Below are 19,976 nucleotides of genomic sequence, written 5' to 3'. Positions count from 1 at the left end.
AGAAATTTAAGTACTGGGTTGTATACTGCATGAGACAACAATCTCCCGTATTCTTTATATGTCTGGTCTGCAGGATAGAGTGGCAAAATAGAAGCCTTTCTTACAAAGAAAAACATCCAAGCCTAGTTAGGTGTTCCAAAAACCTATCAAGTCAGTGAAACGCATGTGGGGAAAACTAGTTGGTCTGACATGACCAAAAAGTTCAACTTTGGGTACAATTCTAAAATATATTTTTGGCACAAAAACCAACACTGTGCATCACCGAAAGAACACCATACCTACAGTGAAGCCTGGTGGAGGCACGTTATGCTTGAGTCTGTTTTCTGCAGCTGGAGCTGGCGTTTTTGTCAAGGTGGAAGGAATTATGAACAGTTCCAAAAAACAATCAGTTTTGCAACAAAACCTTCAGGCCTCAGCTAAAAACCTAAAGAGGAAGAGGAATCTCACCTTTCAGTACTATAACGACCTTAAGAATATTTACAAATAAGCAAAAGAAATGGCTTTGCTAGAAGAAGATCAAAGATTTGTAATGGCCCAACCAGAGCCCAGACCTTAATCCAATTGAAAATCTGTGGTTGCCCTGTGCACAGGAGATGCCCATTCTGACAGATTTGAAGCGCTACTGCAAGGAAGATTGGGCATAGATTGACAATTGTAGATGTGCCAAGCTGATAGACTCCTACCCCAAAAACAGTGAAGGCCGTCATAAGTTCAAAGTTGGCTTCAACTAAGTATTAGTTAAGGGTGTGAATATTTATGTAACTACGTTATTTTAAATCTTTAGGGTTTTTTTCCACCTGAAAAGATTTTATTTTATTTTTCAATTGAATTTAATGGATTTGTAGAGAATTTTGGTGATATTAAAGGTGGATAAAGTTCTGAAATTATTCTTTTCGGTATTATTTTGTTTGCATGACTATAACCTGCCATTCTTACAGGGGTGTGTTGCTTTTTATATCCACAATATAATTGTCATCCTTTACCTATCATAGATACATAGATAATGAGCGTTCTGTCGTATGGCTTCAGTTTCCAGTAACATTACATTAGTTACATTGCTGCCATAGTCATTAATTCCTTGTGTCTTCACTACCATTTGCTGAATTTTAGTACATTTTTAAATTAGAAAATAAAACATAAGGAAAAAATGAATGTGACTTTTCCAATGTATATTTTTTGGCAATGATTGGTAAGAATCTATAATGCAGCCAGGACTGGAGGTGGAGGTATTTTCCTCCATTTTCCATATCTGTATTGTTAACCTGTCGGGTTATAATGGCAACGTCGTGTAATTAGCTTTATTTTAGCTTTACGTTAATCAGTTGTCTTCGTTGCTGTAGGAGAACTTGCAGAAGCTGCCACAAGCAAGCCCCTCCATGATACCTTAATGTATAGTGGGTAAGTAACGTGCACTAACATATGACCCAGTCATACAATCTTACATTAGCAGAGTAGATAGATCATTTTCTATTTTCACTGACTATCCTGGAGATCAGACCACACTTAGCACATGGTGAGTGATCTGACTGTTGTGTGTTGCAGTCAGATAATTCATCTCTTCATATTGGGGCAATTATTTGAGATCTCACAAGACTTTAGTAGGCCAATTCCAGATATCTTCTACGTGGACATTGTAATGTTAATGTCATCCCTTTTGAGGCCTTCATCCTTATCTCTGTTTCTTCCCAGTTCTCTGTTGACATCCGCTGGTCTGGAGAGCCGTGCTAGAACGCCCTCCCCAACGCTTCCTTATAGCTGCTCCCCCAGTCCATCTCGGTAAGAGAAAACCTCTTTTAATTGTATTTTTCAGGTTTCATTTTGCACTAACCACTTTTTTCCTTTAATATATAAAGGACAGGATTATTGTGCAGATTTCTGTAAGGGCTCATTCACACATCAGTTTTTCACATATGCATGATATCGGTGTTTTTCTTTGATAGCACTCAGTATGAGTTTGTGGGGCTGTGATACTTTGCGGGCCGAGTGGTCCATGCAAAATCTCTGAGACATGTCTGATATTGATACAAGTGTTGGCTCCAACTCTGCAATGAACGTTTATGGTTCCATGAAAAAAACTGGACAACACTTGGATGCCATCCGTGTACTTTTAGTTTTTCCCAAAGTGAGAGATGGGTTAGGGCACGCTCACACAAGCGTTGAAATCGGACAAGTGCAATGCGAGAAAATCTTGCATTGCACTCTGACCAATCTTACTTAATGAGAGAGATCAGTTGGTCAGATTCTGGATGAGAGAAAAATAGCAGCATGCTGCGATTTTCTGCTAGAACCGTATCACTCGCACCCATTCAAGTGAATGTGTGCGAGAGAAACATCGGACTGCACTCGGATGTTATCCCAGTGCAGTGCGATATAAGCACAGGCTGACAATGGAGGACATGGGGGGATTAACCCCTCACTCTCCTCTGCAGCGCCCGCCCTCAGCTTCACAGCTGTGACCTGATTGCAAGATCGGGTCACAGTCGCATGACACTCGGCTCACGCACGCAGCAGAGCCTGAGCCGGGGGTCATTAGCATGTCGCATCGGATGCCGTATGCTCGTGTTAGTTCAGCCTAAGGTGATGATACTTCTGTATTTTTTTCTGACCAAATAAAACTGACCAAACTCTGATGACACTGATAAAAATCTGATGAAGATCTGATCAGAATCACTGATGCGATTTGGACCGTAAACTCAAGCTGATGTTAAAGGGAAACTGGTAGTCTGAATAAAGGCCGCTTTACACGCATTGACATCGCCAAAGCGATGTCATTGGGGTCACGGAATTCGTGACGCACATCCGGCCGGCCTCGTTAGCGATGTCGTTGTGTGTGACAAAATCGTGTAAAACCGTTAATCGTTGACATGCTCCCCTATTCCCAAATATCGTTGCTGCAGGTACGATGTTGTTCGTCGTTCCTGTGGCTGTACATATCGCTATGTGTGACACCACAGAAACAACGAACATCTCCTTACCTGCGGCCGCCGGCAATGAGGAATGAAGGAGGTGGGCGGGATGTTCGGCCCGCTCATCTCCGCCCCTCCGCTTCTATTGGGCGCCCGCTTAGTGACGTCGCAGTGACGCTGAACAAACCGCCCCCTTATAAAGGAGGCGGTTCACCGGTCACAGCAACGTCGCTAGGCAGGTAAGTCCGTGTGACGGGGACTAGCGATGTTGTGCGCCACGGGCAGCAATTTGCCCGTGATGCACAAATGACGAAGGCGGGTACGCACGCTAGCGATCTCGCTAGCAAGATTGCAGCATGTAAAGCGGCCTTAACTTTCTTAAGCCATCTGTATGGGTATGTAGGTAATAGGAAGGTGAATACTATGATACCTTGATATCTGCAATCTGATGTCTTATTAGAGAGAAATCCATTGGGTTTTTTTATATGTAAATGATCTGTTAAGATCTGTGGGCTAGACACTGATATCCCTGAGCATCTGCCTTCAGAGCTGAAAGGGAGCGTTACCAGTGTGAGACATGTAAATCAGGAGAGTAGACTGTCAGTCATTACATGTCTCACACTGGTAACGCCCCCTTTCATTTAAAATGAGCTGTGGAGACAGATCATTTACATATTAAGAAAAACGTGGATTTCTTTGCAATAAGACATAGGATGGCCTAACAAGGTATTAGTATATTCATCGTTCTATAACCTAGATGCCCATATAGACGGCTGAGGAGGGTTGATTCTACATATAGATTCCTTTAAAATTAATCAGTGTTAACCATTTTACACAAATTCAGTTAATATCTTTATTAAAATGACTAAAATGCTGTATCTCTAGCACATATACAATAAAATCATAAATAATAATAAGACCCAAAAGAAACGATACTAGATTTACAACTCATTAGCCTGTGTTGACAGAGCCAGCACCCTATATATACACATAATGTCTCCAGATATCTCCAGTATTGTAGGAGAGAAGTGCACAAATTCCTGGTGAATAACTATACTATGTCCTAGACATCAGCATCTTAATATGCTCTTAACCTTCCATATATATTACCGTATTAGCAACACTTTAATTATCGAATCAATTATTTTCGCTTTCTATTCGTGCATTTCAATGCTAACATGTTATTTTAGGCTTTTTTTCTCTATGACTTATGGTATGTTGTTAATTCTCCACTTTAGACTGTCTCAGGCATCAGCCAGTAGATATGGTCAGTCCGTGCCCATTCCTGTCCCATCTCAAATTGACAATTATCGGAGGATTGAGCAGAATTTGCAGTCACCCACGCAGTACCCGCCACAGAGGTATGTATATCTGTATACATGAACATTTCATTTTGTTCTAGACTGCATTTCTATATCTTTTCTATTAGAGAAAGAGCAGGTAAGATAACTGCTAATACCGTATTTTTCGGACTATAAGGCGCACCGGATTATAAGGCGCATTAGCCATGAGAGCCTGCTAAGGCGCCTAGGTTCATATATATGGCGCACCGGATTATAAGCCGCAGCGCATTAAGTTCATGACAGCTGCGAAAAGGCCAGGGTGCAATCGGGAGTTCAGATGATAGCACCGGAGATCAGCCCGGGATATCTGCAGCTGTCATGAAATGAACCGCAATTGCCAGGAAATCAATCACTCGGCGCTCGCGGTACAGTCTAGGCTGCACTCCGGAGCTCAGGTGAGAGCTCCGGAGTGCACTGCAGGTACCTGAATCCAGGCCTGGCATTACTGGAGATTCCTCCGGTAGCCAGTCCGACGCTGCTCTTATGTACAGCATTCTAACATGCTGTATATAAGAGTGCAGGCTTCACTGAAGAACATAAAAAACACTTTACTCACCTAAACCGGTCGCTCCGGTGCTGTTGGCCAGATGGACAGCGCTGTTCTCCGGGACTGGCGCCTCCTCTTTCTGCCATCTTGCTCCTCTGTCTTCTGAAGCCTGTGTGCATGACGCGTCCACGTCATACACACTTTCCGGCACTGAGGTCCTGCACAGGCGCATTTTGATCTGCCCTGCTCAGGGCAGATCAAAGTACGATATTGTAGTGCGCCTGCGCAGGACCTCCGTGCCGGCGAGTGTGTATGACGTGGACGCGTCATGCACACAAGCTTCAGAAGACAGAGGAGCAAGATGGCTGAAAGAGGAGGTCCCGGTCCCGGAGAACAGCACGGCCCATCTGATCAACCAGCACCGGAGCAACCGGTTTAGGTGAGTAAGCATGTCTCTTAACAGGAGGCATAATGCTCGCTTGTATTCATATACAAGGCGCACTGGACTATAAGGCGCACTTTCGATTTCTGAAAAAATCATTGGCTTTTATGTGCGCCTTATAGTCCGAAAAATACGGTAATACGGTATACTAATATTATATAAAAAAAGGTCGTCTGACTTCTCTGATAAGTCCACATTCTAACCCACTAACTAAAAGCCCATTTCAAATCTGATCCAGGATAGAAAAGGCAGCAACACTGTGTCTTCGTTCGTGGTTTTTTATTTTTTAATTAACATGTGGATCGGGTACAGCATAGAGGGGAGGTGGGGAGAGGTGAATGGGGTAGGACGACGGCTGGCCGTTTCGCACAATATGTGCTTCGGCGGGTCCTGTAAAAGCCCATTTCATATTGTAACATATCTAGAAGTTATCATTATTATTTGTATTACAAGTAGTTAGTTGGACACCGACTTGTCCTGTACTGAAAAAAAAATAACAAACCAGCACCCAATAACAGAATGATGCCAATGTGAACAGGTAGAAGCTGCAGTGACCTAATTATTTACAAAGAAAACGTGCTGCAGCACACTGTGTGCCAAGGTATACGCAGTCATTGAATATATGAACTGCATTACCACTGTATAGACTATACTTATAAAATTGAATTGCTTAGTGCACAAATTGATCAACTCGTGTGTGCTCAACAGCAATGACAAGATAGATCTGAAGAAAGGTACACCTTGTCATGGCTGGTGGGCACACATGAATTGGCACATTTGTGCGTAAAGTACTGCTGTTTTTAAACTATAAGTTATATACTAGTAATAAAGTTCAAAATGAATCTATTCAAAATGCATGTATATTGGCGCGCACAGTGTGCTGTAGCACTTTTTAGTTTATGCTGTGGCACTTTGTGCTGTAGAAATTTTTTGTATGTGCTAAGGCACTTTTTTGTTTTCTCTGTAGCTCTTTTTAGATTGTGCTGTGGCACTTTTTGTTTTCTCTGTAGCACTTTTTAGTTTGTGCTGTGGCACTTTTTGTTTTCTCTGTAGCACTTTTTTGTTTGTGCTACGGCACTTTTTTGTTTGTGCTGCGGCACTTTTTTTGTTTGTGCTGCAACACTTTTTAGTTTGTGCTGTAGCACTTTTTGTTTTCTCTGTAGTACTTTTTAGTTTGTGCTGTGGCACTTTTTGTTTTCTCTGTAGCACTTTTTTGTTTGTGTTATGGCACTTTTTTGTTTGTGCTGCGGCACTTTTTAGTTTGTGCTGTGGCACTTTTTTGTTTGTGCTGCGGCACTTTTTCATTTGTGCTGTTGCACTTTTTTGTTTGTGCTGCAGAACTTTTTAGTTTGTGCTGTGGCACTTTTTAGTTTGTTCTGTGGCACTTTTTAGTTTGTGCTGTGGCACTTTTTAGTTTGTGCTGCGGCACTTTTTAGTTTGTGCTGTGGCACTTGTTTGTGCTGCAGCACTTTTCGTTTGTGCTGTGGCACTTTTTTGTTTGTGCTGCAGCACTTTTCGTTTGTGCTATGGCACTTTTTTGTTTGTGCTGCGGCACTTTTTTGTTTGTGCTGCGGCACTTTTTTGTTTGTGCTGCGGCACTTTTTCGTTTGTGCTGTGGCACTTTTTCGTTTGTGCTGTGGCACTTTTTAGTTTGTGCTGCGGCACTTTTTAGTTTGTGCTGTGGCACTTTTTTTGTTTGTTCTGTAGCACTTTTTTGTTTGTGCTGTGCTGATTTTACTGCTACAATGAATATGCCGAATTGTTCATAGTTATTTAGTTATCATAGGAGACGGCTATGAACAATGTAGGGTAATAGAAACTTCCTTGTGATGGGCACGTACGGAATCTAATAGCTGTAATTATCGTACTGGCTGGACTGCAATGTGTGCCAGAGAGATTGTGTAGCCCCAGCACTGTGCACCTGTATGTATGAACGTTTGTTATGTATTGAAATGTAACATGATCTATTGTATTATATTTCTTCAAGACAACAAACTATGTTTTTTATATCATCCTTCAGACCTGGCATGGTGCGTAAGTCCAGCAGTGCCAGCCCCCTTCATTTCATAAGAGCAGGAACATCTCCTCCTTTTCCTGTAGAAAGTGCCTCTGCACCAATAACAAGGAGGCTCTCTTTCGGGGGAGCAAAACCATACATTCCCTCTCCACAAGGTAAGCTGGATTACTATAATGCTAATTGCTTATATTAACATGTTTGACCTGGAAACCACTAAAACTGACGAACCCAAATGCCATAATATCCATTTATTTACCAGTAAAAATAGCGCAAATGCTAATACCAGCGCTGGCTTTTCAGTCGCTGTAATGGAATCTGTGACGGAAGCTACAAACGCAGCCTCTGTCACAGATGGGGGCATAAGCAACACAATGGCATTCTTATTAGCAAGGTATATAGTATACCCAAATGGTATGAATTGACTTTTACAACTATGTTAATGAATTTTTTTTTAATATTAAACGTCCTCTTTTCCATGTTTTTTCCGCTTTTGTATGTTTTGCAAGCGCTCTCTCATACTGGTCACTGGAAGTTCAACATAGCTTCCTTCTGCGACGACATCCATGCAGACCAATTTGATGCAGTGTGCGACGTATGGTCTGAGCACGGACAGGCTGACCCCCCCCACCCCTTGTATCCGCTTTAGCAATGCTAGCAGCACTCATATGTCAATTTTGAAACGACAATCTCTGGATAGGATGCTGAGCATGTGAACTCAGCGTTTTTGGTTTGCCATAACGAGTCCTGTTGTGAATGGAATCTGTCTTGTAAAACCGCTGTATAGTCTTGGCCATTGTGCTGCAGCTCCGTTTCAGGGTGTTGGAAATCTTCTTATAGCCTACGCCATCTTTATGTAGAGCAACAATTCATTTTTCAGATCCTCAGAGCATTCTTTGCCATGAGGTGCCATGTTGAACTTTCAGTGACCAGTATGAGAGAGTGTGTGTGAGAGAACACCAAATTTACCACACCTGCTCCAATTCACACCTGAGACCTTGTAATGCTGAGTCACATGACACCGGTGAGCGAAAATGGCTAATTGGACACAATTTGGCCATTTTCACTTAGGTGTGTACTCACTTTTGTTGCCAGTGGTTTAGACATTAATGGCTGTGTGTTGAGTTATTTAGAGGGCATCAAGTTTACACTGTTATACAAGCTGTACACTGACTACTTTACATTGTATCAATGTGTCATAGCTTCAGTTTTGTCCCATGAAAAGATATAATAAAATATTTACAAAAATGTGATCTACTTTAATAGTGTTATGTTATTTTCTATGTGTCACAGTGGGCACTATTCCAGAGCAACCTGTGCAGGACATCAGCAGAAGCCCTGGAGGAGCCGAACCTAGGAACAGGAGCCCTGATTATGGTGTGTATGGCATGAGAAATGTTAGGATGAGCTCCTTTACGCAATTGATTGTTTAAGGGGGGGGGGGGGGTCACAGGTTGGACCCCTATTTGACTGATTAATATACAGTTAGGTCCAGAAATATTTGGACAGTGACACAAGTTTTGTTATTTTAGCTGTTTACAAAAACATGTTCAGAAATACAATTATATATATAATATGGGCTGAAAGTGCACACTCCCAGCTGCAATATGAGAGTTTTCACATCCAAATCGGAGAAAGGGTTTAGGAATCATAGCTCTGTAATGCATAGCCTCCTCTTTTTAAAGGGACCAAAAGTAATTGGACAAGGGACTCTAAGGGCTGCAATTAACTCTGAAGGCGTCTCCCTCATTAACCTGTAATCAATGAAGTAGTTAAAAGCTCTGGGGTTGATTACAGGTGTGTGGTTTTGCATTTGGAAGCTGTTGCTGTGACCAGACAACATGCGGTCTAAGGAACTCTCAATTGAGGTGAAGCAGAACATCCTGAGGCTGAAAAAAAAGAAAAAATCCATCAGAGAGATAGCAGACATGCTTGGAGTAGCAAAATCAACAGTCGGGTACATTCTGAGAAAAAAGGAATTGACTGGTGAGCTTGGGAACTCAAAAAGGCCTGGGCGTCCACGGATGACAACAGTGGTGGATGATCGCCGCATACTTTCTTTGGTGAAGAAGAACCCGTTCACAACATCAACTGAAGTCCAGAACACTCTCAGTGAAGTAGGTGTATCTGTCTCTAAGTCAACAGTAAAGAGAAGACTCCATGAAAGTAAATACAAAGGGTTCACATCTAGATGCAAACCATTCATCAATTCCAAAAATAGACAGGCCAGAGTTAAATTTGCTGAAAAACACCTCATGAAGCCAGCTCAGTTCTGGAAAAGTATTCTATGGACAGATGAGACAAAGATCAACCTGTACCAGAATGATGGGAAGAAAAAAGTTTGGAGAAGAAAGGGAACGGCACATGATCCAAGGCACACCACATCCTCTGTAAACATGGTGGAGGCAACGTGATGGCATGGGCATGCATGGCTTTCAATGGCACTGGGTCACTTGTGTTTATTGATGACATAACAGCAGACAAGAGTAGCCGGATGAATTCTGAAGTGTACCGGGATATACTTTCAGCCCAGATTCAGCCAAATGCCGCAAATTTGATCGGACGGCGCTTCATAGTACAGATGGACAATGACCCCAAGCATACAGCCAAAGCTACCCAGGAGTTCATGAGTGCAAAAAAGTGGAACATTCTGCAATGGCCAAGTCAATCACCAGATCTTAACCCAATTGAGCATGCATTTCACTTGCTCAAATCCAGACTTAAGACGGAAAGACCCACAAACAAGCAAGACCTGAAGGCTGCGGCTGTAAAGGCCTGGCAAAGCATTAAGAAGGAGGAAACCCAGCGTTTGGTGATGTCCATGGGTTCCAGACTTAAGGCAGTGATTGCCTCCAAAGGATTCGCAACAAAATATTGAAAATAAAAATATTTTGTTTGGGTTTGGTTTATTTGTCCAATTACTTTTGACCTCCTAAAATGTGGAGTGTTTGTAAAGAAATGTGTACAATTCCTACAATTTCTATCAGATATTTTTGTTCAAACCTTCAAATTAAACGTTACAATCTGCACTTGAATTCTGTTGTAGAGGTTTCATTTCAAATCCAATGTGGTGGCATGCAGAGCCCAACTCGCGAAAATTGTGTCACTGTCCAAATATTTCTGGACCTTAAGGCCACTTTACACACACAGATAAATCTTTGGCAGATCTGTGGTTGCAGTGAAATCATGGACATATTGTTCCATTTGTACACAGCCACAAACCTGGCACTGATTGTCCACAATTTCACTGCAACCACAGATCTGCCGCAGATTTATCTCTGTGTGTAAAGTGGCCTTAACTGTAGTAAATGGCATCAATGTCAAAGTCCACTTGCTTTTGAAATTGAAAACCTGTCCCAATAATTTTGCGATCAGCACTAACATGGGGGGACAGAGAAAGATTTGGGCTGCTATACTGATACTCCGCAACAAAGCACAGCTGTGGCCATAGTAGATTACATAATGGGAATGTCTTTACAAGATGTACACTATACACTCCTGAAATGAGTGCGTATGCTTTTTGTGTATGCAGTAAACATTCTAGCACCCCTGTGACTCACTCGGTGACTCAACCTTTCGGTCACGCTTGTCTCGCATAGTAGTTGTCAACACACGGCTGTTTTTCCAGCACTATGGTAGGAACTGCTTGAGATCTACTCAAGTCAGGCTGACATTGGGAAGTCAAGATATGGCAAATTCAAAATTGAGAGAAGTGGATGAGAATATAGTCAGCACGTGACCGAAAGTATGCAAAGTGTATACACTGTGTCACGTGTCTGCGCTGTGATCTCAGGGGAATACGTGACCTAGCGACTCCAGACTGCTCATTTCACAGTAATTGTTTTACCACTTTCCATTGATTTTTATCCATTTTCCAGGTTTTCCAGTGGCTGCACAGAATTCTAGAATGGGATCTCGTCTTAACAGCGCCCCAAACCTGTCTGACCTACAACCAAGCAGACAAAAGATAAAGAAACAGCTATCAGATCCTGTGATACCTAGAGATGTCTTTGTAAAGCCAAGTTCCCCTCAGCAGATCCACAGCCTTCAGGCCACTCGACCTCTCAGATCCTCCCCCAAGTTGTCTGAGTTTATGCATAGGAGCCCCCTTCCAACTATACTGGGTTCACCCACAAAGGTAAGTAACCATTAACCCAGGAAGGAGCAACAAAAAGTATTTCTTTGTCGCTCCATTGGGAGACCCAGACAATTGGGTGTATAGCTTCTGCCTCCGGAGGCCACACAAAGTATTACACTTTTAAAAAAGTGTAACCCCTCCCCTCTGCCTATACACCCTCCCGTGGACCACGGGCTCCTCAGTTTGCAAGTCAGTCACACCCCTTAAGGCGCCTCATGCACTTCCTGGGGAAGATGGTTGCAGCTATGGAGGCAGTGCCGTTCGCGCAATTCCATCTACGGCCACTCCAATGGGACATTCTTCGCAAATGGGACAAGAGTTCGGCTTCCCTTGACAAGAACATCTCCCTTTCACTTGCAACCAAAACATCACTTCAGTGGTGGCTCCTACCCACATCTCTGTCTCGGGGAAAATCCTTCCTCCCCCCAACCTGGGCCGTGGTCTCCACGGACGCGAGCCTGTCAGGTTGGGGAGCGGTTTTTCTCCACCACAGGGCTCAAGGAACCTGGACTCCAATAGAATCGTCCCTTCAGATCAATATTCTGGAGATAAGGGCAGTATATCTAGCCCTATTGGCTTTCCATCGGTGGCTGGAGGGCAGGCAGATCCGAATCCAGTCGGACAACGCCACTGCCGTCGCCTACATCAACCACCAAGGTGGCACTCGCAGTCGTCAAGCCTTCCAGGAAGTCGGGCGGATTCTGCAGTGGGTGGAAGTCACAGGCTCCACCATCTCCGCGGTTCACATCTCGGGCGTGGAAAACTGGGAAGCAGATTTTCTCAGTCGTCAGGGCATGGACGCGGAGGAATGGTCTCTTCACCCAGACGTGTTTCGAGAGATCTGTCGCCGCTGGGGAACGCCGGACGTCGATCTCATGGCGTCACGACACAACAACAAGGTTCCGGCCTTCATGGCACGGTCTCAGGATCACAGAGCTCTGGCAGCGGACGCTCTGGTCCAGGATTGGTCGCAGTTTCGACTGCCATATGTGTTTCCCCCTCTGGCGATGCTGCCCAGAGTACTACGCAAGATCCGGTCCGACTGCCGTCGCGCCATTCTCGTCGCTCCAGACTGGCCGAGGCGGTCGTGGTATCCGGATCTGTGGCATCTCACGGTGGGTCAACCGTGGGCACTTCCAGACCGCCCAGACTTGCTGTCACAAGGGCCGTTTTTCCATCTGAATTCTGTGGCCCTCAACCTGACTGTGTGGCCATTGAGTCCTGGCTCCTAGCGTTTTCAGGGCTATCTCAGGATGTCATTGCCACCATGAGACAAGCCAGGAAGCCAACGTCCGCCAAGATCTATTACAGGTCTTGGCAAATCTTCTTATCCTGGTGCTCTGATAACGGTTTTCCTCCATGGCCGTTTGCTTTACCCACATTTCTTTCATTCCTACAATCTGGAATGGACAAGGGTTTGTCCCTCGGCTCTCTCAAGGGCCAAGTGTCGGCGCTCTCCGTGTTTTTTCAAAAGCGTCTAGCCAGGCTTCCGCAGGTCCGCACGTTCCTGCAGGGGGTTTGCCACATGGTCCCACCTTACAAACGTCCGTTGGAACCTTGGGATCTTAACAGGGTTCTGACGGCTCTTCAAAAGCCGCCTTTTGAGCCGCTGCGGGATGTCTCTCTCTCCCGGCTTTCTCAGAAGGTGGCCTTCCTGGTGGCAGTCACATCACTTCGGAGAGTGTCTGAGCTTGCAGCGCTGTCCTGCAAAGCCCCCTTCCTGGTTTTCCACCAGGATAAGGTGGTTCTGCGTCCTGTCCCGGAATTTCTCCCTAAGGTGGTATCCCCTTTTCATCTAAATCAGGATATCTCCTTACCTTCCTTTTGCGCTAATCCAATTCACCAGTGTGAAAAGGATTTGCACTCTTTGGATCTAGTGAGAGCACTCCGGTTCTACGTGTCTCGCACGGCGCCCCTGCGCCGTTCAGACGCGCTCTTTGTCCTTGTCGCTGGCCAGCGTAAGGGCTCTCAGGCCTCCAAGTCAACCTTGGCTCGGTGGATCAAGGAACCGATTCTCGAGGCCTACCGTACTTCTGGGCTTCCACTTCCTTTAGGGTTGAAAGCCCATTCTACCAGAGCCGTAGGTGCGTCCTGGGCATTGCGGCACAGGGCGACGGCTCAGCAGGTGTGTCAGGCAGCTACGTGGTCTAGTCTACACACTTTCACGAAGCACTATCAAGTGCATACCTATGCTTCGGCAGACGCCAGTCTAGGTAGGCGAGTCCTCCAGGCGGCGGTTGCCCACCTGTAAGAGGGGGCCGTTTTCGGCTCTCTTTATTGAGGTATTCTTTTACCCACCCAGGGACTGCTCTTGGACGTCCCAATTGTCTGGGTCTCCCAATGGAGCGACAAAGAAAAAGGGAATTTTGTTTACTTACCGTAAATTCCTTTTCTTCTAGCTCCTATTGGGAGACCCAGCACCCGCCCCTGTTCCCTTCGGGCTGGTTGTTCTTTTGTGTACACATGTTGTTGATGTTGATTTGTTCTTATGGTTCATGGTCTTCAGTTCTCCGAACATCCTTTGGATTGAATTCACCCTAGACCAATTTATAAGTTTTCTCCTTCCTGCTTTTGCACCAAAACTGAGGAGCCCGGGAGGGTGTATAGGCAGAGGGGAGGGGTTACACTTTTTTAAAAGTGTAATACTTTGTATGGCCTCGGGAGGCAGAAGCTATACACCCAATTGTCTGGGTCTCCCAATAGGAGCTAGAAGAAAAGGAATTTACGTAAATTTAAGTAAACAAAATTCCCTTTTTTACTTGTATGATTAAAGAGAATATGTCACCATGTTTTAGCTATCTAATCTGAGAGCAGCATGATAAAGGAGCAGAGACACTGATTCCAGCGATGTATTGCTCACTGGGCTGCCTGCTGTCATTTTGATAAAATCACAATTTTACCTGCTGCAAATGTACCAGTTCTCTGAATGCTGAGCCTTATGTATTCCCACCCACATCACTGCAAGGTAACTTTCTGCCTATGCATAGTGTACACAGAAAGCTAGCGATTAGTGGAGGTGAAATTTAAATTTCAGCCTAGCGTCATATCCATAGTACTCCAAGATTATTGTCTTATGGTGTCTGAAGTGATTATATAGAGCTTATAAATATGGAGGACTACATGGAGCAGGTTTACTAGTCTTCTAGTGATAACCTCCTGTTGATAAAACCGTGATTTAATACAAAAATACATCAAGCATTGCAGTAAGTGATAAATTGCTGGAATCAGGGTCTCTGTCTATACATCATGCTGCTCTCAGATTACAATGTAAAAACCTAGTGACAAATTCCCTTTAAGTAGAACATAAAAGCTATGTGTTATCCACAGAATAGATGGTACATTGCTGGTGGCTAAAGGTCCATCTGCTGGGACCTGTGCCAATCCCAAAAACAGGGTCCTGAAATGAGAATTGAGTAGTGGTAGCTCATGATTCGCACCCGTTCATTGTCTATGGGATGGGATGTATGATGTAATAGAAATGTTAGTGGCTTGGTCCTAGAAAATAGCACACAGTAGGGAGGAAACCCACGTTAAGCACTAAACACATGCACATAATCAGGGTTTTTCTGGCGCTGTTGCTTTCAGCATTGGTAGCTGGGTGGCACTGGTAACGTCTGACGATTGTGCCCATGTCCTGGCAGGTATCTGTGGCATCATCCGCATCAGGGGGTGGGCAGCACCATGCAAGCTCTTTAGGACACAACTTACCATTAGACCTATGTAGCAGCTAGTGATTAATAAATACGAGTGTACTCTATGTACTATGTGCCATAATGTACTGTATGTGTGTAGGGTGGATTATCCACTGTTAGGCGGGCTTTGCACACTACGACATCGCAGGTGCGATGTCGGTGGGGTCAAATTGAAAATGACGTACTTCCGGCATCGCATGCGACATCGTAGTGTGTAAAGGTTCGATGATATGATTAACGAGCGCAAAAGCGTCGTAATCGTATCGGTGCAGCGTCGGCGTAATCCATAATTACGCTGACGCGACGGTCCGATGTTGTTCCTCGCTCCTGCGGCAGCACACATCGCTGTGTGTGAAGTCGCAGGAGCGAGGAACATCTCCTACCATCACCGCGGCTTCCGTAGGATATGCGGAAGGAAGGAGGTGGGCGGGATGTTTACATCCCGCTCATCTCCGCCCCTCCGCTCCTATTGGCCGCCTGCCGTGTGACATCGGTGTGACGCCGCACGACCCGCCCCCTTAATAAGGAGGCGGGTCGCCGGCCAGAGCGACGTCCCAGGACAGGCGAGTCCATGTGAAGCTGCCGTAGCGATAATGTTCGCTACGGCAGCTATCACAAGGATATCGCAGCTGCGACGGGGGCGGGGACTATCGCGCTCAGCATCGCAGCATCGGCTTGCGATGTCGCAGCGTGCAAAGTACCCCTTACAATGTATGTATTTGCATTTCTGAATACTTCATACAGCTCGTCTTTCTTTACTCTGCAGAGCATTACCCCATTTGAGTTTCCCAGGGGCACCAGCTCACAGAATCTTGTGACACTTCTCACTCACCAAGGAGTGATCGTCCCACCAACCAGAAACAAGACGCTTCCTGACCTAAAGAATGTAGGGCAGTACCAGTGCCAGCAAGCTGGCATGGGGATGCGTCCTGTGGAGGAAATGAAGGGACCCTTTGGCAGGTAATCATGTTACTGAATCAAGCCTTGCTATCATTATGGGCTCTTATCCATGCTATATACAATATACAATGTCTACTGCATCTCCTGACTCCGGCCATGAGTCGGCACAAGCGTTCCCTGATCATATAATATGCAAATTGTCTCTTCAGAAAGCAACAGGACTAGAACTGTAGCGCCACCTATTGGAGGTCGAAATACTAAAAGTCACTATCGACCGTTTAATGAGCCTTGCAACATGTCTTAGGATAAAAGCCAACCCAGACACTATAATTGCAGACACATGTTTCTGGTTAAAAAAAAAAAAGAGGGGAAACCCAGCTCACCTGTGTAAGTGCTCAGGATCAAACACCCGAAGGGATCCAAAAAAGACGATCCAGCACTTTAAAATGCTTTCTTTATTAGTAGTCCATTAAACTATCATGAAGAGAGAATACAAAGGATGGCCATATGGGTCATAACCTGTAGGTTATGATTAAGAGGTGTACATTTCGAAATGCGTAAACCCGTGTTTCTGGTTGTTTGCCCTTCATCAGTGCAAAGTAAGGGTATGTGCGCATGCTGCAGTTTTATTTCTTCAGAAAAAAACGCACCCTCTGGCAGAAAAACTGACCTTTGGCTGAAAAAGACATACCAAACATGAATGCGTTTTTGCCGCGTGTTTGGTGCATTTTTGCTACGTTTGTGCCCATGTGTTTATTTACTATATTCAATGGAAAAATGCAGGTCAAAAACACAGAAAGAAGTGACATGCTGCTTCTTTGGCCGGTGTCCCACTTGCGATTGCCTCGCGTGTATCTCGCGCGAGTTTAGCGGTGCATCACCCGGCACGGATTCACACTCTCCTAACAGTTGCATCTCTATGCAACCGACCTGCTCGTGTGAGTAGAGTGAGTCCGTGCCGGGTGATGCACCGCGAGACTCGCGCAAGGTAATCGCAAGTGGGACACCGGCCTCTCTTCTACAACCAAAACTGCAAGTCAAAAAAGCAAGGTGCACACAGGCTTTCTGAAATCTCATAGACTTTGTTGGGGAATGACTGCATGCAGTTTTGGGCAAGAAACTGCACCCAAAAACGCTGCAAAAAACGCACCGTGTGCAAGGGGCCTAAGAGGTCTGATTTTATATTGAGGAGAGGCAAACACTCCGAAATACGTTTCTGGTTTCACTTTTATCATAATAACTTTTAGGATTGCTACTTAGGCACTAAAGTGCAAGGCCTCTTCCTCTCTAATGGTACAATTTGAATATTTAATTTCCCAGAGGAGCATTGGCCTATAAATCTTCTTGGCTTGGCACACTCCATGAGGTGAGATGTTACCCTTACATCCCAGTTCATATAATACATACCCCAATCTTCTTTACTCCGACATCTGCTTTTAGTGGAAACTCAGGACACTTCCATTCATATGAGATGCCTGACCAGTCCCCCCACAATCAGCAAGCTCGACCAATGTTCACCTAATGTATATGGCCACCTTACATTTGTCTTCCTATAATTACCCTTTTACAGCTTTCCTAAATGAGCTTGTGTATACTGAGATCATTATCGTTTGGACAGCTATATATAGATGTACAATGTGTTTATACCTGTCCTTATCAGCCTTCTCAAATATATTTATCGTTGAGTTAATGGCCGTAGACTGTTGGAGTAAGCAGCCTTGCAATCCTCGAGCAAACACCAATTGCCCCTTCATACCAGGATTGATCAGACTATGTCAATGTTCTCCGAAATATAAAGATTGTGGTCTGATATAGAAAAAGCTGACCTAGAAAAGGATCTCTAGTCTTTGCTGATTAATGAGGAGGTATTGATAAGCAGTTAACTATTTCTAGCAGACACTAAAGGTACCGTCACACTTAGCGACGCTCCTGCGATCCTACCAGCGATCTGACCTGGTCAGGATCGCTGGAGCATCGCCACATGGTCGCTGGTGAGCTGTCAAACAGGCAGATGTCCACAGCGATGAGAGATCAGCGACCCGTGTAACGACACTGTGCTTGGTAACCATAGTACACATTGGGTTACTAACCAAAGTGCTTTGCTTATAGTTACCCGATGTGTACCTTGGTTACGTGTGCAGGGAGCCGGCTTCTAGAAGCTGTGGACGCTGGTAACCAAGGTAAATATCGGGTAACTAAGCAAAGCGCTTTGCTTGGTTACTCGATGTGTACCTTGGTTACCAGCGTCCGCAGAAGCGGCTCCCTGCTCCCTGCACATTCAGATTGTTGCTCTCTCGCTGTCAAACACAGCGATGTGTGCTACACAGTGGGAGAGCAACGACCAAAAAACGGTCCAGGACATTCAGCAACGACCGGCAACCTCACAGCAGGGGCCAGGTCGTTGCTGGATGTCACACACAGCGACATCGCTAGCAAGATCGCTGTTGCGTCACAAAACCCGTGACTCAGCAGCAATGTCGCTAGCGATGTCGCTTAGTGAGACGTGGCCTTAAGAAATCCCATTGCAATATCGGAGGGCACGTGCTTTTTAGTTTTAGCAGAAAAGGTTGTGTCCTGTTTAAATTGTGATTGAAAAACGTAACCAGCAAAAACTAGAACTTCAGCAAAAACTGTTTTTTTGCTAGATGATTAGAATTACTTTTTGATTATTATATGTATATAGTTCAAAGGTGATTATGTTAAATAAAATACTATTACTTTAAAACTACAGCCCTGATTAATCAAGAGTGATGTTCACGCCATTCATGATGGGAGGCATGTTTGATTCAGAGACGCGCTCCTGTTAATAAATCAGGCATGTCTCACAAGTGGCCTGCACCTCAGTATAAATCTTACTCCAATCAGCTACTGGAGTAAGGCTTCTGTTATAACCACAGCTCGTCATTAATTAGACCAGTTGGCGTCACCACACTCCGTTGCATCTTTTTCCCACTCCATCTGTGCCCACGAAAAAAATCACAAAATATTTGCACAAACTCACATTGCCCAAATTGTGTGAATTTTCAGTGTTTTGCACCAGATTTCTGGGGTATACACTTTGCTGAATCAGCACCTTCGTTTTTTCTAAGCCAACTTTATATCAATACCCCTCATATATAAATAAAGAGCAGGGTTCCCGATTTGGGCAAGAGGTGCCGAGGTTCCTAAAAAAAGGAATATTATCATGGATTTATATGAAACCTTTATACAGTTAGGTCCAGAAATATTTGGACAGTGACACAATTTTCGCGAGTTGGGCTCTGCATGCCACCACATTGGATTTGAAATGAAACCTCTACAACAGAATTCAAGTGCAGATTGTAACGTTTAATTTGAAGGTTTGAACAAAAATATCTGATAGAAATTGTAGGAATTGTACACATTTCTTTACAAACACTCCACATTTTAGGAGGTCAAAAGTAATTGGACAAATAAACCAAACCCAAAAAATCCTTTGAAGGCAATCACTGCCTTAAGTCTGGAACCCATGGACATCACCAAACGCTGGGTTTCCTCCTTCTTAATGCTTTGCCAGGCCTTTACAGCCGCAGCCTTCAGGTCTTGCTTGTTTGAGGGTCTTTCCGTCTTAAGTCTGGATTTGAGCAAGTGAAATGCATGCTCAATTGGGTTAAGATCTGGTGATTGACTTGGCCATTGCAGAATGTTCCACTTTTTTGCACTCATGAACTCCTGGGTAGCTTTGGCTGTATGCTTGGGGTCATTGTCCATCTGTACTATGAAGCACCGTCCGATCAACTTTGCGGCATTTGGCTGAATCTGGGCTGAAAGTATATCCCGGTACACTTCAGAATTCATCCGGCTACTCTTGTCTGCTGTTATGTCATCAATAAACACAAGTGACCTAGTGCCATTGAAAGCCATGCATGCCCATGCCATCACGTTGCCTCCACCATGTTTTACAGAGGATGTGGTGTGCCTTGGATCATGTGCCGTTCCCTTTCTTCTCCAAACTTTTTTCTTCCCATCATTCTGGTACAGGTTGATCTTTGTCTCATCTGTCCATAGAATACTTTTCCAGAACTGAGCTGGCTTC

At 44.6% G+C, this 19,976-nt stretch overlaps 1 protein-coding gene across 2 annotated transcripts in view; it reads left to right on the top strand.

Moving 5' to 3' along the window:
* ULK1 (unc-51 like autophagy activating kinase 1) overlaps positions 1-19,976 on the top strand; it is a 158,812-nt gene that overhangs the window by 102,004 nt on the left and 36,832 nt on the right. Inside the window, exons 14-20 of one of the 2 annotated variants that reach the window (XM_075322133.1) lie at positions 1,341-1,398; positions 1,690-1,776; positions 4,145-4,267; positions 7,199-7,350; positions 8,486-8,569; positions 11,071-11,330; positions 15,789-15,982. In XM_075322133.1, coding sequence (XP_075178248.1) covers positions 1,341-1,398; positions 1,690-1,776; positions 4,145-4,267; positions 7,199-7,350; positions 8,486-8,569; positions 11,071-11,330; positions 15,789-15,982 — 958 coding nt within the window. Of the gene's footprint in view, positions 1-1,340; positions 1,399-1,689; positions 1,777-4,144; positions 4,268-7,165; positions 7,351-8,485; positions 8,570-11,070; positions 11,331-15,788; positions 15,983-19,976 lie in introns of both variants that reach the window. The other variant, XM_075322125.1, reaches the window with a different exon arrangement.

The sequence above is a fragment of the Anomaloglossus baeobatrachus genome, chromosome 1, assembly GCF_048569485.1.
Source record: "Anomaloglossus baeobatrachus isolate aAnoBae1 chromosome 1, aAnoBae1.hap1, whole genome shotgun sequence".
Taxonomy (NCBI): Eukaryota; Metazoa; Chordata; class Amphibia; order Anura; family Aromobatidae; genus Anomaloglossus; species Anomaloglossus baeobatrachus.
This window is presented reverse-complemented; position numbering and strand designations above follow the sequence as displayed.